Source organism: Thunnus thynnus, chromosome 6, assembly GCF_963924715.1.
Source record: "Thunnus thynnus chromosome 6, fThuThy2.1, whole genome shotgun sequence".
Classification (NCBI taxonomy): Eukaryota; Metazoa; Chordata; class Actinopteri; order Scombriformes; family Scombridae; genus Thunnus; species Thunnus thynnus.
The window spans coordinates 22,742,358-22,760,788 of NC_089522.1; the positions used below are offsets into that span (position 1 = coordinate 22,742,358).

At 39.8% G+C, this 18,431-nt stretch overlaps 1 protein-coding gene across 1 annotated transcript; it reads left to right on the top strand.

Annotated features, from left to right (window-relative positions):
- The first annotated feature begins 23 nt into the window (after positions 1-23).
- On the top strand, positions 24-15,958 carry LOC137184749 (transcription initiation factor TFIID subunit 4-like). Its single transcript, XM_067592724.1, has 16 exons — positions 24-608; positions 764-1,567; positions 3,068-3,222; positions 4,673-4,792; positions 6,320-6,475; positions 6,621-6,743; positions 6,911-7,000; positions 9,600-9,827; positions 9,981-10,116; positions 10,625-10,742; positions 12,331-12,500; positions 12,636-12,766; positions 12,888-13,013; positions 13,249-13,305; positions 13,391-13,510; positions 13,637-15,958. Exons 1-16 carry the CDS (start codon positions 338-340, stop codon positions 13,802-13,804), a joined length of 2,973 nt encoding a protein of 990 aa, XP_067448825.1. The 5' UTR covers positions 24-337; the 3' UTR covers positions 13,805-15,958.
- Positions 15,959-18,431: the final 2,473 nt, after the last annotated feature.

The window sequence follows — 18,431 nt, forward strand, 5'->3', positions numbered from 1 at the left end:
AACAGCTGCTTTGAAAAAAAAAAATAGCTCCAACGCAGCCATTTTGAGTCGTCTAACGATAAACTCAAACGGATATAAAATGCTTCGATACTCTGAATAAACCTACAAAGACATGTAGTACAACACAGGAACTCTCTCAGAGAATCTCCTCGACACACTAAAGTCCCGGCAGGGGTAGTTCTCTGTGCGGTATCGTTGTTTTCTCGTAGAAGTGTCACACAGCGCTGGCACACCAACACTGCACCTCGCAACCATTTGTTCCAAGCTTTATTTTCTTCGATCAACCAATCACAGCGTCCTTTGAGGCTGCGTCACGGAGGGTGCATCCAATCGGCGCATGCGTCTCACAAACCAGCGTAGCTGGGCAAAGATGGCGGCGGGCTCCGATTTGCTGGATGATGTTTTCTTCAACACAGAGGTGGACGAAAAAGTAGTTAGTGATGTAGTCGGATCTCTGGAGTCTGAGCTAGGAGGAGCAGGTCACGTCGATACAACGGGCAGGGTCCAGTCTGCAGCAAATCACGTCAGCAACTCAGCCGTAGGTAGTAACGTTACTTCCAATGTTCAGGGCAGCAAAATGGGACTTTCACAAGAGCTTGCTAAAGCAGGTAAGATAGCTGCCCACTCCGGTTAGCTAACAGTAGCTCATTTTGGTCACGTTGTTCTGCTGATTGTAGCTAACTTGGCTTCACTTGTGTGTTTCCCGAAACTAATGCGAATAGGAGAGTTGTTCCCTTGTTTTCATGTGTTTCCGCTGCTGTAGGGACAGGAGTGCAGGGAGGTGTCATTAACAGTGCGGGCTCCAACGGTTCAAGCATGGATGGAGCAGCTGGGACCACATCGGCGGCGGGACCGAGCGTGACAGCCGCTCAGAGTCAGTCCAAGCCGGCGACCGCTAGCGGAGGCGTTACGGTAGTATCAGATGCAACATCTGGTGTTGGGAAACCTGGAACAACTGGTGTTCAAACTTTGAATGGAAGTGCCGTTGTGACGAACTGTCATATTCCCGGAGGCGCATCTGTTGACAACAACTCACAGCCCACTGTTACGGTTGTCAACAACGGACCTGTTTCGGTGAACAAAGGAAACGCAGCAGTTTTGCCTGCAGCGCCCAGTACTATCATACGAACTTCTTCGACGAGTGCACAGAACGCTGTGACTTCGCTTGTCATTTCGTCTCAGTCCACTGTGAAAGGCGTACCCACGGTTACGCTTGTGAGGCCACCTATGCAAACACCCACTAACAACTCACAAAGCGGAACCACCGTTTTAACATCACCAGCTGTCAGTGTCACCAGCACCACCGGCTCGCTTGTTAACAAATTCGACTCCGCAAAGACTATAATACAGACCGGTGCTCACGTTGTGACTTCAAGTGTTGCGACAGGGACAACAGCGACCATGAGGAGCCCGACTGTTTTGCAAAACTTGAGGACTTCAGTACCATCACCAGTCGCTGCCACTGCTCCTGGTGGAATAAGAGCTATTGCTCCACAGGTGCTGGCCCCTCGACTCACCCAGCCGCAACAAAACGCTCCAAACATCCAAAACATCCAGCTCCCACCAGGTAACTTTTGGAAAGTTATCATTAGCTCTGCAGTAACTTTGTCTGAAACACAAACACACCTTTGTTTCATTTGTACAAGTTTTTTAGCTGCTTGTGTGTGAATAGGCAAGAAATGGTTTGAGACATATTGTAGTAAGCAGGCAGGACACAGACTTGTCTATTGAGGCCACAAACAACAGATTAGAGGTGGACAACATATCTCCACTATAGTATGTCAAACTAGCATTCTGTTGCAATCTGTTGATTGATATTACAGACAGTGGCGAACTGTTCTTACATCAGCAGCTATGTACTGTGTATCTATAGTCTCTCTCCCACGTGTATCTGTGTGTGTTAAACCGTTCGCAAAGGCTTATGGTGTGACTGTTTGCTTCTGACCTCAGATAGATTTTACCCTCTGGCTAGTTGATGATGATTCAGATTTTCTTTGGCATAAAGTTGTATGAATTGCTCAAATGTAGTCAGTGGTTCTGTTTGGGAGTCATGTGTTGAGAGTTATTCCAGCCAGAAAGTGACTGGTCAGATAAGCCACTACACACAAGGGTCCTTAAACATTTTACCTACAGCATTTAAATACATGTATCCACCCACAACTCAGCCCAAAAAGTCCTTGCTTTTGCTGCTTAATTCTCCTGTTCAGTCACCCTTTAACTTTTTAGTACTTTGCTGTAGGCCAGGGTATTACTATGTACTATAGCCTGGTCTCTTATCACACGGCTAGTCACCTGTTCGATGGGAAGATTGAATGAAGTACTGGAAGGCCAAAAAAAACAGGCTCCAATGCATAGTAATACATTTGGCTGCAATAAAGTATTGGTGACAAGAAAAAAGTTTAACTTTGTTGTTTTCTTGTGGGTTGGAATGTTTTTGAGTTATAAGCAAGGCAGGGCAAGTTTTATTTGTATCGCACATTTCAACAAGGCCGTTCAAAGTGCTCTACATAAAACATAAAAGGCATCAAAACAGAATGTAAAAGCCACCCAAGGCAATATAAAAAGACATTTAAATACAATTTTTAAAAAGTGTTAAATTGGAAATAAAAAATAATTTAAAATAGAATAAGACTGACAAAACAGGAGAATAAAAGTTACAGCGCAGTGTAAAATATTAATCAAAAGCCTCACATTTGGTTTTAAAAAAAGGCAGCAGCAGCAACAAGAAAAGTCTGCAGCCTTGATTTAGCAGCAGACCTGCACTTCTCTGGGAGTTTGTTCCATATTTGTGGAGCATAAAAACTGGACGCTGCTTCTCCATGTTTAGTTTTGACTCTGGGGACATAGCACCGCGTTTGAGGCTCATTTTTGTCTGACCAGTCGCTTCCTGGCTAGAAATTCCCAGCCAAAAGGTAATATCCATGCATCAGTGGAGCTACAGATGAGTAAATCATACCCCCTCATGTCAGAAACTCCATGCATACATACATATATCGGTGAGACTGATCAGGACAGACAAGCCATCACCTTTGACATCTTAACCCCCCCTGACATTTGCCTCTTACAGGCATGGTCTTGGTTCGCAGCGAGAGTGGGCAGCTGCTGATGATTCACCAGCAGACCTTGGCGCAGATGCAGGCTCAGTCTCAGTCCCAAAGCGCCATGACACCACGACCTGCAGCTCCGACCAGCACTCCCCCTGTCCAGATCACTTCTCTACAGGTACCAGAACACACAAAAAATGTGACTCATTCATGCTGGATCAGTATTGGTGTGGATACTGAGCTTTTTTAGCAGACTGCATATCAGATAGATGTGACTGATACACATTAAACACTGTTTCTTTGTCACTATATACATTTTTAACTGTAAAGTCTGCACACCACGTTTTATGCAGAAAATATTATTTAATGCTCAGGCATTTTGTCCTTTTCAGTTTGACTAATGTATCCGTTTTGAAGTTCAGGCACCCATGAATTGAATAGAAGAAGAAGAGAGTCAAGCTCACATTTATATTTATAACTGTAACAACTCTGTGACCTTCTCATACAATATAATTCAAATGAACACAAGCTTTAAAAGAATGTTGGTTTATTAACATCTTCATTTGTAGTTAGGAGGTGAAGTGTAGTTACAGCCTCATGTTGTGTCACGGATGATCCCGATCAGTTCCACGTGGTGAAGTGTGCAGATTTCACTGAAAACAAAAACAAAAAGAGCCCTGATGATGATGATGATGATGATGATGATGGATCTGTACTCAGTATCAACATTACTCTGAGTTTAGGTGTCAGAATTTGTTATCGGGAGACAAAAGGCGAGGCAAGTTTATTTTGTAAGGCACCTTTCAATAACAAGTGCTTAACATAAGACATAAAATACAAGATATAAAAGAAACACAAGACAATATAAAATGACGCCTATAAATAGGATTAAAAGAGTAAAACAAGGTAGACAGTTAAAACAAGATAAAATATAACAAGACAATAAACAAGAGAATGAAGTGGGATCGATGCATCCATAACACGAGGGCTGAGCAGTACACACACATCACAATGACAACAATCATGTACACATTCTTTAGTTTTTAGTTTTAGGTGCCATGCATAAAATGATGCCTATCATGGTGTACAATGTATACAATTTTACTGTCCAATAGAAAATGAAAACTCATAAAGTTTACTTTTTCATTACAAATTGTAAAGAAAAATGCCCAAGTCAATCTGATTTAATTTTATAATGCAGCTTGATTTAATTACGTTTTGGTTACTGGCTTCACATACACACATAAATGACCAATAAAAATCATTATCGCTCTGAACTGATTTTTATTTAGCATGTGTAGAGTTTTGCATCCAACTTTAAAATTAGTGAAGAAACCGACAGAAAGGAGAACTGTTAGTGGATGAATCCAACATCTGCTTTTTGAAATTAATCTGGTTTCAAGACAAAAAAAAAAAAAGATGATACAGAGCAAGAAGAGAAACATTTTCTTTCTTTCCAAAGGGAGCAACAGACATTAAAATCAGGATATTTATAGTGAAATAAAAGTTTTTGCAGTGTTTATTGGAGAAAACACAAGTAGTGCAATGTTATTTTTCTCAGTATTGCTGCGTTTGTGTATCCTGTCATATGTGTAACACCTCCTTGCATACTCCCTGTGGTTCTGCAGGCTCCAGGCGCATCGCTGCTGGCTCGTCCCGTTACCCCCACCACTATTATCAAGCAAGGTTCCACAGTCCAGACCACTGTGACGACCACCACAACACTGCAGAGGCCTCCTGTGCTGCAGGTAACTCCACTTACACATCCCTTTGAGTATTTAGTTCCCTGTCCAGGGTATCAAATTATTAAGCACCTAATGCCAAAAACCTTAAAAAGTTGTCAGGTCAATCGCTAAGGCTTTAAAAAATGTGATTTGAACGACTCCAGTTCAGTCTTTTGTATTTCTCAAGTAATCCTAAACCTTGTTAAAACAAGGCTTAGGATTGAATTACATCTGTTTGAACAGTTACAAATACCAAAGAGAACAATTTGCTCTGTATGACACACAATTTGGCTTAAATTTAGCTGCAAACAACCTAACATAAAAGATATTTTGCAGCATTCTCAACTGGCTGCTGTGGTAAGTAGGAAAAAATTTCAACATGCCACTTAGAATTTTTACCTGCCACTTCTGAAACCTGGGTGCCGCTACTTCTGCACCTCCTGTGACTCAGAGAGACCGATGACATCAATGGCAACAACATCATAATTTTGTCTCCATCCTCCCTCCTGCCCACATTACTCTAGCCATAAAGTGCTGTCTTCATGGCCTCCTTAAAAGCAAACAGTCATGCTATTTCGCTTTTTCCAAACTCCATTTTTCACTAAAAGACCTTTTTCTTTCTTTTAATGTTTCCTGCGTCCACTAACCTCACACGGTCAGCACAAAAATTTAGCTTCTCTCATTCTAGTTTGGTGTTGCTCTAAAGGCATTTACTTCCGTTAGAATTGTCAATAATAGGCACCAAACAATTTGATTATCCGGGACAGAGACAAAATCAGTCACAAGAAGATGAAATCAAGTATGTGTCTTTGAAGAAGCTTGTTGTTATTTGAAATGAATGTGCTCTTGGAATGAGCACATGATTGTCCTGTCGTTTTCCACCTGCTGAGAACAGGTTAGCAAAGCTCTGAAGCTCTCTCACATCCAGGAGGAGATGGAAGTAATGCCTCAAAATGAGAAAAATAATATAATGTTTTTACTCCCATGTCTAAAGTAAGACTTAATATGCATCACTTTCAGCCATTTGGACAAGTTAGGACTGATTTATTACTCAGAAATGCTTGATAAAACCCACTCTGAATCTGTTTCATATGTTGTGTGGTCATTTTGGTTTTTCTAGTAACTGTTCATTGAAAGGATGATTTTTTTCTATGCATCAATACCAGAACATGTCTCTCTTCTCTGGATGGCCTGTTTGTTTGGCTACTTTGAAAACCTTGCTGGCTGTTTTCATTTTTCTTGTGATTGTTCAGGTTGTCATGGATTTCTACTTGAGGTTGTCATTGTCTGTTATGCACATCATCTCTTTACAGCTGCAGTATTTCTGCTGTAATTAAGGGGTGGGAGAGGAGCGTTGTGAATACCCCATGTATATGTTGTATACATAGTGTACAAACATACAATAATAACACAATTCTATCCTAGAAAAGTAAAGCTTGAAAAGGATTATGTCCCATTAAGGGGTGAATGTACTGTACCGGAAACCGTTATTCTGACCTTGTCATTTTCCTGAGTGTCATCTCATAACCGCATATTCACTGACTCATATAGAACACCATCATGCTGGGAGGAACTGCCGCCACCCCAGGACAGCCACTAGGAACGCCCACCACAGTGCAGCCCGGATCTGCAGCCACAGCAGTAACGCAGAGGGTGGGGACCCTCGGGGCCACCGGGAGCCCTGTCACCCCAACAGCAGTCTCAGCTGTAAGAGAGAAATACTAACGTTGAATGCTTTTATCTGTGTAATCTGTCATAGATAAATAATGAACTATACAGGTATTTTTAGGGTGTTTTTGTGCTCTGCTTTACATCTCTACTTAAAGTCTGATGTGTATATCTGTGTTTGCAGGAGACACTGGAGAATGTGAAAAAGTGTAGAAACTTTCTGTCCACGCTGATCAAGCTGGCATCCAGTGGAAAACAGTCCTCTGAGACCACCGCCAACGTCAAGGAGCTTGTAAAGAACCTGCTGGTACTTTTTTGTTTTCATCTCCCCCCCCCCTCCATCATCTCCTTTATCTCTCCCACCATCTCTGTTTTAAAACTTGATCTCTCTGTCCTCATCTTCATCCCTTTCTTGTCATTCTCAACTTCTATTTTTTCTGCTTTGATCCATCCTTTGTGTTTATTATATAACAGGAAGCGAAGATAGAGCCCGAAGATTTCACCAGTAGGTTATACCGGGAGCTCAACTCCTCACCACAGCCGTACCTTGTGCCTTTCTTGAAGGTGAGATCAGTGACATGCAAGTAGATACACAAATACAACGTGTTTGACATTTCATTTTACAGGCTCTGTAAACTCAGTTACAATACAGTTATTGCAGGGTTACTATTATCCTATTCTAATCTTAAATCTCAGAGATACAGTACACAAATAATTATAGAACGCAAGTTGTTTCCTTTGTAAGTTATGTAAGTTATTTTCTTTTTCATAAGACCAAATAATTAAATCCTGTAAAATTACACCATTTCTCCTCCAGGGTAAACATTGCAATTTAATTAACTAAAAGTCAACAACTCTGTTTGGCAGACACATTTACACATAGACTGGTATGACTGGTATAATTATGTGATTTAGAAGTCATGAGTATGGAACTGAAGTTGCAGAACCAGCTCTTGTTTAAAGTCTGTGTAAAGTCAATAATAAATATGTGTTTTGAATTTGTCACACCACAGAAAAATGTGTAATTAACCAGCTAGTCAAATTTGAATGATTTAAAAAAAAAAAACATCAAGTATGTAAAATTAGGTTTCAAAACTGTGGAAAAATAATCAGTGTTCTCTGCACTGAACGGCTGGGGGCGTGTCTGCTGAAAGCGCTGAAAGCACAGCACAACTAAACAGCTCTCATACAAAACTCTTATATAAAAATACACAATTTAAAATAGGCCCTGTTGGTAGGTGTGAGGCAAGCAACGTAGATGATATTTTAAAAATTAACGTTAGTTGCCACTATTTAATTCAGCGCATATTTTGTAGGTAAATGTGGACTCATTTCAGTAAAAATGCAACTTAAATAACTAGTTAAGCGAATCATCATCTATCATTGTTTTATTAAATTGTTGTTTTTTTCAATGGAGTTTGGTGCACTTAACATTCATTCACTTCTCTGCTGAAACGTCAGCATTCATTATGGCCATCACGCTTTGGCGAAGCGCTGCCCAACAAATGCTCTCCCTCTGGCCGGGGACCTCCTAGTCGCACAGCCAGTGCTGAAGCTGAAGCCGCAGGTGGCGGTCGGTGTCAGCTGCTGCTGGCCCTGCGTCCATTAACTCTACCTGTCCTCTCAGCCAAACAGCTGGTGCTTAAGCCAAAGCCGCTGCCGGCTTCACTCATCAACAGACGCTTCAGCTGGGTTTAAGTTGATTCCTTTAGCGCTGTCATTGACTGCAATGGTCTCATTCACCAGTAACAGGGGATTATCCAGAGTGAATCCCAGTTGTGTCTGATGAAAGTTTGTAAAACTACCCAGTGTAAGTAAAAATAGTAACTATGAGTACGTGCACTCTAGTGTTTATATTTAGTTGGGGGGGGGGTGGGGGGGTCATGCTAGTAATCCATCTACGTCATCAAGCCACCATTTCAGGCTCTCCCAAAAAATCCTGAACACAGAAGTGTAACGCTCAGCTCAGCAGTTATTTTCTAACATGTATATAATATTTTCCTTTAAACAGACTTTAAACAGACTTTAAACAGTTACAACCTGGGAATTTAACCAGTGACACCAGTGGGGCATGAATAGGTTAAACAATGGGTTTATTATCCTGCATCAAACACAAGGTTTGTTTGTTAAAGTTGTATAACGAACACCAGCATGCTCAAACTGCTTCTGAAGCCCTTCTGAATTGCTAGTAGGGACAGATCGTTCTGACAGAGAGGAAAAAAGGAACGTTTTCTCTTAATGCACAGTCTGCTCTGAAAGTTGTGTATGGCATAATATACTTGCGTCCTGCTCCTGCCTCTTAATAGGCATTAAATTAATAAATAGGCATTCTTTGTCTGGTTATAAGTGTAAAATAAGCGTAAAACATCACTGCAAACTCAGCATATGTGCACAGATGGTGATATGGAGACTCTTAAGTCTCACCTCTCACCGTCATCAAACTTGTTTCCAACAATCTTCTTCCACTGTATGCCCTCATCCAACAACACTGGGTTGCAGGAAGTGCAGAGCATCATCATCCCTCCCAAAGTTTTCCCGAAATGGCAACTGAAGGATGGCTTTCAGCAGGCTCATTGGAATAGAAACAGGCATAATGTTGACATCACTTAATCCCAAATTTAGAAATAGACATATCATTGTGTACATATAAACTTCAGGTAAGGAGAAATTGAGTGATTTACATGTACAATGATGCAGGAGTACATTTATTGTCAGACTTTTTCCTCTGCTAGTATGAGCTGACTACTTAATAATCAGATCATTATGTCAGTTTAACCACAATCAAAACAAATCTAAAAAGATATTCATCAGTGCCCTATTTGTTGATTTAATAGTGGGAAAACACTTCTAAGCTATCACAAATAGCTCTCACACAGTTTTCCCAGTGGGATCTCCAATTTTCGGATATTTTAAGAAGTGAAAACAAAGGAAAAAAAAAAATAAAAAGCCTTTATGAACTTTTCATTAGATATAGGCTTGGTAATAAAACAAAAACAAAATTCTCTGCACTTCTGTTTGTTTTCAGTACAGTATATGATAGACTGTACCATTTATCCCTAACCGCTGCCACTTTTACTTTATAATAACCACATCTATCCTATGTTGAAAGGTGACTGTATCAAACTGAATATATGCTCACTCTCTGTCCTCTCTCGGCCTGTAGAGAAGTCTCCCAGCACTGCGTCAGATGACCCCAGACTCGGAAGCCTTCATCCATCAAAGCCTGCTGCCTCAGCCCAGCACTCAGCCCGCTGCGGCAGCTTCCACAGCCCTCACCGCTGTAGTGCTGCGACCTCCTCTCTCCACCGCCGCCACTACAGCCACCAGCACTGCCGCGACCAAAACCACAGTTATCAGCCTCACTCAGACACCGCACAGTAAACCTGGACTGGTAATTTTGCCCGCTAGTGGAAATTATTACCTTTACTCGAATTCAGTGATTGGCATTAGAAGTGGAAACCTTGTATGTGACAGTTCATACTTCTGATCTTGTTCGTGATCGTATTCCGTGTTTCTCATCGCGTCTCTCTCTAATTGTGCGTAGATAGTGCCACAGCAACAGGGGACGGTGGTGAGGCCACAGGTGACCCTGGCTCAGTCTCCCATGGTAACACTCAGAGGACAACCTCACAGTCGCATCATCGTGGGCCAGCCGCAGGTGGTCAAACAGCTGCATTCAGGTGTGTGTGTGAGTGTATGTGTGTGCTAATCCTCCACAGTCACATATGATTATTTTATTTCTTCCATACAGTGATCTGAATATGCTTCATTTAATTGTTCAGTACTCGTGCTGAATGTTTTATTTCTGTACTTCCTTATTTGAATCTGAACACACAGTCTGAGGCAGTGTCCAATGAGCAGATGCTTATAAAGTCACATGTTAAAAAATGCTTTGAAGAAAGTTACTGGAAAACATTAAAATGCACTGGTTCCCTCTGACTGTATGTGGTCTGACTCCCATTCACTTTGTACAGTAATGGAAGTGCTGCCACCTTGTGGATAGTCTGTATAATTGTAAGCTTTGAACATAAGTTGCCAAATTTGATTCCAGGCAATTACAAATTCGATTAATGTCATAGTGCAGAATGTAACTGTACACTAACAAATTTAACTGTAACTGCATTTAATTATTCTTAGTTAGCAAGAAAAATCTGAATTTGCTTTTTTCCCCTGTGTGTTTCTTATTAGTTCCCGCAGTGAAGCAGACGTTGGCTCCAGGGGCCAAAGGAGTACAAATCGTCAGTCAAGCTCCTCTCACTGCCGCTCAGAAAAACAAGCTGAAGGAAGCAGGAGGGGGAACCTTCAGGTCTGTGACAAATCCAGATAAATATCGTCAGTGTCTCTTAAATACTGGTCCCCGAGTAGTCATCAGCAGAAGTCTTTAGTGACATATTTGCAGTGTTTTATTTCTCTAAAGTCTTTAAGATTGCTCTGATTTTTTTTTTAAATTGATATTTGATGTTGTTCAGCAGTTAGCAAAAACATGAGACTCATAAATGCAACATTACTGATACTTTGTAAGTGGCTGTGTATCTTACCAAGATTTTTTAAAAAAAATTAAACTCTGCTTTAAAACAGGACCCAGGTTTATATGCTTTCAGGCTTTGTTTAGCGTAACATTACTTCACCGGTGTTGAGCCATGCATTTCTGCATGTGTCCAGAATTTTTGGCCATTCAGCAGCGCAGCTCTAATGACATAAGTAGGGTGCTCTGTCATAAAAATGAGTTGGTTTTTGCTTTGGGAGATTTCAGTGTGCTGACTCTATCGTCCTAGTTTCTGTTCATATTTTGCCACCCTTCTGTTGTGTAATGATAAATTCATTAACACAGACACATTTGCTAATTACTACAGTAATTATCTGAATTAATGACCTCATAAGCAAAACTGGTCATGCGTAATTTATCATTGTAGTAACATTTTTCTTCATTTACAAAGATAGGAGTCGTTACATGGCTGTTGTACCGGGTTGCAGTAGACTCTACAGGTGTAACTACTAGACAGGTTTATGCTGTAAGATGAATTTATGAGCATAAAATAGTGATTTGATTGTGGAGCACATGAATTTTTGTTTTACCCTGAGTAACAGGTAGCAAGTATGACTGTTGAAACTTACTGAAACTTGTTAATGAGAACACCTATGTTGTGTGTTTGGACTGAAACAAAAAATAAGTTGTCAAGGAGAGCAGGAAGTGACAGCACAGAGGTGAAAACTGCAGAGAGAAAGCAGAGTAACCCTGATGCGTGTCTGTCGGAAGACCGTACGCTTTCAATTCCTCTTTTTAGCAGATGATGATGATCGATATGGACGGTTTTGTTATTTGCCAACTGAAAGATGGAGAAAAAGAGATTGAACCATTTGTTGTGCCTGACGTGTTATAGTTCAGAGCCGCTATGTGTAGAATTTTTCTGCATATGATCTGATTATAGAGTCAAATTATTCTGATGGCATATGTTTTTGTGTGTAGGAAAAATTAGACAATCCAGTTAGATTAGTGCAGTCGCAGTGTTTTTGAAGTCTGACAACGTCTTTTTTGAAACTACCACTGAGGGACACCAGAGTAAATTTGTGTGGATATATGAACTGCTCTGATTAAATTGCAATTGTTTGGCCGGACTCAGTAATTGGGCAGCATGATAAATTAGCCTAATGTTTTTTCTAGCTGTGGGAGTATTTTTCCAGCTACAAAAGAGTACTGCAGCTAAATTAAAATATTATGAACTATTATTAATTAATATATATTTTGAATAAATGTATGCAGACAAAAAAAAGATGTCAGATTTAAATACAAAATATCAGTTTATGTCTCGTTCAGTTTTTCCCATAAAACCTTTGATGTTTTTTTTTTGTTCTTTTAAATGATGATGAGACTCGTCACTTTTCATTTCACCCAGGGATGATGATGATATCAATGATGTGGCCTCCATGGCAGGAGTCAATTTGTCGGAGGAGAGCGCCCGTATCCTAGCAACCAACTCAGAGCTTGTTGGCGCGGTGACTCGATCCTGTAAAGATGAGACCTTCCTCTCCACCTCTTTACTCACCCGAAGAGCCCTGGAGATCGGTGAGACAAACACACACACACACACAAAAACACGTGAACTTTGGAGAAAATGTACAGCACGTTCTTGCTTTTAAAGGTAGACATGGTCTCTCACACTGTCTATATATTTATCCCTCTCTCCCTCTGTCGTGACAGGTAAGAAGTTTGGTGTCAGCGAGTTGGGCTCAGATGTGATTAACTTCATTTCCCACGCTACACAGCAACGTCTACAAAACCTGCTGGAAAAGGTGTCACAAGTGGCACAGCAGAAGAACGTCAACCTCAAGGTGATAATTAACGACTGTAATCTGAGAGTGGATGAGACCCATCGCCGTTTAACCTGTTTTCATTTTTCCTGTTGTACCTCTCTGTCCTTTCTTGCGATATCTTACTTTATTCATTCCTCAGGAGGACGAGCGGCACGAGCAGGTCAGCGATGTGCGAACCCAGCTGAAGTTCTTCGAGCAGCTGGATCAGATGGAGAAGCAAAGGAAGGAAGAGCAGGAGAGAGAGATCCTCTTGAAGGCTGCCAAGGTAACAGTACATAACAAGGACACACAGAATCATTGACAGGAACAATCCTACCTGCTACCATGATTGCAAAGACAAGGAAAGGAGTGACATTGTGTCATTAGCACATTTCCTCTGCTGCTAACAGTCACTAGAGGACAGATAGAATAACTGAGTGAGTGAATGAATAAAATAATTGATTGAATAAATTTAACATATCTATCTTGAAATATTAAAACGTCTTCTACCTTAACTGCAGTCTCGGTCACGGCAAGAGGACCCGGAGCAGCTCAGACTTAAACAGAAGGCCAAAGAGGTAAATGCATGCTAATATAACTAGTAACGGCATTATGACGAGTCTGTCTGTGAGATTAATCCGTGTGTTCTTGCTTGTATTCCAGATGCAGCAGCAGGAACTGGCTCAGATCAGGCAGAGAGAAGCCAACCTAACGGCGCTGGCAGCAATCGGTCCGAGGAAAAAACGGAAAATGGACTCTCCTGTCAGGGGTGCCAGCGCAGAGGTGAGGAACATATAGCAATTTGCCGTAGACGTGATGCATTTATTTTGAATTGTAAAACATTTGCAACAAAAAGATTAATAAAAGAGTAAAAGTCTTTCTCGTATTTGCTTTTTTTTAACCCCTCAGGGGTCAGGGTCGGGCCCCTCCCAGCCTGGTGGCTCCAGTGGAGCAGGCTCCAGACAGTTTATGCGACAGCGCATCACTAGAGTCAACCTCAGGGACCTGCTCTTCTGCCTGGAGAATGAAAAAGGGACCAGTCACTCACACCTGCTCTATAAAGGCTTCCTAAAATAGCACTCGCATTAAAATGACTAGTCCCACTCAGTGGCATTAAGGAAGCGGAGTTGAACGGCAGCTCAGACCCTTTTTGCCGGTACTTTCTTTGATCACTCACTGCTGAATGACGAGACATCTGTCTGTGGGATGAGAATGATCTGGAACTCCGAAGAGACATCAGCTTTTAAAAGCCTCTTCAAGCACAGGCCTTTTTGTATTTTCAGCGCAGAGATGGAGCAAAACATCGGAGCTCGGCCTTCATTTCAGCATGCCCTTCAGCTCGGTTCGCTCTGCAGAGAACTGTTGCACCCAAACACACTTCACCCATGCACTGCCCCATGCTGCGTACAAGAAAAATGTCTTTAACTGAACTGAGCACTTAAGATCTGAAAACCTTGTCAGTGTCATTGCACTGACATCCGCATTGTAGCAGCAAATCTCTGAAGTGGTTTGATTTTTTTTTTTTTTTTTTAGATTCATGTGCAACATTCAGGTGCAACAGCCTGATTTTTTACAGTACTGCAGTAATGCTAATTTTGTTGACCATGTTAACGTAAATAGAGATTTTAATTTATCACACATATATACTATATTTTAGCACAGTTTTGATGCCTGTGGATTGTTTTACGGAGACTAATAGTCCCGTCGTCTGCTGAGTTGCCTTCTTACCAAATTAAGCCATATGGATTAGAATGTGTTGATCATTTTTAAAAAAACTTTCATCTGTCCGACACTTCTCTCCAGATTTGTAAGGATGCGTGCTTTATCGTTTTGTCCTGTGCTTATTTTGTTCGTCTTTGCTCGACTGGAAACAAAAAGTAATTATTTACATGTCATGTGTCGTGCATGATGCAATCACAGGTGTTGGTATTTGAACTCTCACCACAATAGCGCATTTACTGTGAGCGTTCCTGACACAGTGGTTGAAAGAGAAACTCCACATTTTACTCAGATTGTAGCACATTTACTACACAGACTACAGATACTTTACATTCCTATCTATCTTTGCTGAAGCATATCACACACATACACACACATACCATACATTCGGAATTTTTTTTCCCCCACCTCAGCAGTCAGCAGTTTCCATTCAGTTTGTCAGTGACGGTATGAAATTCAACTTAAGGAAGTGAACCTTCTGTCACAGCAGGTGTCCTTACTAAAGTAATCATTTTTCGCTACATGATTGTTGCACACAATGACTGTAAAATCAGCAGGTTTTCTAGTGTGTGCTCAAGGAAATCTAAGAACAGTGAAACATTTACATTATGAAAATGATAATGTGGACTTGGCTCTATGTTACTTGAATTTTGTTACTAAGAAGCAGAGCTATTAAGTAATTTTTTTCGGCCTTTTATGAATGTCAACCAAAGAACTGCAGACTTTTCAAATGTTAAAGTATCCTTTGACTAAAATATCTTTGTGCAGGATGTTTACTGTGATGGGTTGCCTGACTCAAGCACATTTTGCTCTGCTTTTTGTTCCATTTTAAAAAAAAAAGGAAAGGGATGACTGCCTGAGGTGACATTAAAAAATCGAAACTCGTATGGTATAATTTGGAAATTAAATAGTTATTAGTAATGTAAAGTATACAGGCTGTGTAGTTCATGTGAGTTTGAAGAAAACAAGTCCCAAAAATATGTTATTGATTACACTCATTGAAGTGAATGACACATTTTTCAATAAGTTAGATGTCTGCATTTTTATATTTATGAGTGATAGAGGTTGAGGTGGGTAAACATGGACATGAAATGCAGAACGAGAACTGCACTTTGACAGATCAGTTTTCTAAAACAAGTTGATCAGATGAACATACCCACTTTATAACTTTTTATATTTTTAGTACACATACTAATTTTGGTCTTTATACCTTTGTCATTTTATGAAAGAATGTTTATTGGTAAATTTTATTACTGTATATACTTAGGTTTGCTACTTGTAGATTTATCAGTTGACAACTTCAAATTGGGCAAATTTGTCGTAATTGTCATATATATACACAGTATATGACAAATAAGACAAATGTATGACTTTTTTTTTTTGCCAATATCTTGTAAATTTTGCACAGCCACTTGTTTATATGTAAATATCTGGATTTAAAAAAAAAAGTTTTTAATTGCTATTTTATAATGGATTGAGAGAATGAACTCTATTAAAACAAAACTACAAATATCTCCATTGTGATTGTCTTAATTTATGTGGGAGGTCTAACATTTCAGGTCCTCATCGGAGCCTAAAATACTGTGGCCTGTCACCAGGATTTGTGATCTGCCCAAGAAACAGGAGGTACTTAAAACAAAGCTTTAAAGTGGACTGTTTAAGAGGATCTAAATGGAGTCGGAACATTGATAATCGATCTGGATTTGATGCTAAATGGTTCTATTTATAATAAGTATTTTAGAGTCCATCGCATTGGAAAGGGCCTGAAAATAGTACAACCAACTCAGTCTTGATACACATTGACATATTATATCAACTGGTATTTTTTTTAACACAATTGCTTTCTTTTTAAAGATTACTTTTTGGCATTTATATCTTTATTGTAAAGTCGATAGTTAAGAAGCCAACAGGAATCTAGCTGCAGAAGCTTGATAAAGGTAAAGATGATGTCTTCTCTTGTATGCGTTTGTGTTTTTTGTTTTTTTTGTTTTTTGAGTGCGGTGTTTTGATTTAAAATGCTTTTGATAACTGGTCCCATCTGCTGCTTTTCAGTTCTCTCACAAGCTGCCAGCTCGGTGGGATATCTTCATCCACAGGATCTGTAAACTGAGCGACTGTCCATGCATCAGTCTCAGTACCAGCATGCAACTCACTTATGTTATATCAAAAAATCTGAACTATCCCTTTAGAGTGTTTCAGATTTGAAAATATTCCAATTTTCTTTTTTTTTGTTTTTCTTTCAAGCTACAATCTGAAAAGATACAACTGAGAGGTAGATTGTGATTCTTTCCCACTGAAACACTGACATTTGTGATCGGATGGGAATATATAACATAATTGTCACCTACCTGAAAAGCCCAAAATGAATGAATTGTCTTTGTTTTTCATACATTTCAATGTCACTGTTAGAAAAGAGGAAGAAGGAGGCACACAAGCCTTTGCAAACACTTACACAATTACGAACATGTGAATTAAAGAAACATCTAAGAAACGATCTTTCACTATCTTGAGTGTTCTGATTAAAATCATAATTTCTATTCCTAAAATGATCATCTCAAACAGTTTTTGTTGTGCATGCTCTTCAAAGTGTCCTTGCCACATGAAATCCATATCCATAAAAACATCCATGTATGATTACATCACAAATTCAAAAGGCCTCCCAGAAAAAGAGAAATATTGTGTTCTAAAGGCTGGCAGGTAAAGTGGCTGTAAAAATGGCTGAAATGCAACCCTTCGTACATACTTTTCCCTCTACAATTACAATTTTTAATATCTGAAGCTTAGTCAGCATGCAGAGGGAGAATGATGAAGGACAGTCATCAAAATCAAATTATTAGCAGCCTATTTATACTTGACAGTACACTAAGAATGCATTTCTTTCTAACCTTGAAACATGATCAAATAATTTTGTTTTTGTCCATATTTAATAAGATTTTAATCTCTGGATCTCATATCACCAGCAGGATGTTAATGGCAACCCTTGTCTGGATAGAATCAAGGTTTATGACATCACAGACCAAAACTGGCAAATCAGTAAAATTCATCTGAAGTTTAGTGGTTCATTCAGACGTCACTATGATGCAGTATGTTTTTAAATCCCAGTTAATGGTGTTAGGTAGAGGAGATAGATGGAGGGATGAAAAATTGAGGAAATGAGAAGTTTTGTTGTACAAATAATATTTTAGTTTTTCACGTATGAATACCGTCAACCATTTCCAAAGTTTTGCTGAAACCCATTCACTCATCACAACAGAAGACTGAGGGGGGAAAAGTGATGTTATTTCATGCAAAGTCAGAGTTGATATAATACAAACTGTATTCTTTCATTTCACATTGACGTTCACGTTACGGAACAGACTGTGAGAGAAACCAAAAATTGAGGAAAAAGTGAAAGAAAGAAAAAAAATTGGATTTTAAAGGAAGCGTAACCACAATAATTTTAAGCTCATTCCAGTATGTGCAGACTATCTCTGAGGCTTAAGGGCAAAACTGAAGTCAATCCTTCATTTCTGTTAAAATTTACAGCATGAACCAAAAATACTGTAACCGCACTTTCATCACCATAAATTCATCCGTCTTGACTATATATCTCGATGACTAAACAGGCCTAAATCATTGGGCCCTTGTCTTATCATGCTCACAAAAGTGGCTTAGCCTATGCTAGACCATAAAATTGATATTTATGAGTTCTGGGAATGGATGAGTAGATGAAGCTGCTCATGGTACAATAGTTACAATATTCCGTAGTCATTATTCACTTGCTGCTGTGACATTTTATGGATATGAGTTATTTTAAAGTGATCTCCTGCGCTGTACAGAATGAGGGGGATTTTGAGCTTTCTTGGCAACAGTGCAGTGTGACAATGGCTCAAAATCGAGCTCCCAGTGTTTTACATGACAAGATGAAACAATGTGGACACTCTTTTCATTATACATCTCAGCTCTCCACATTGTTTTTGTTCGTGGCCTTTCAAGCTGATGTTGA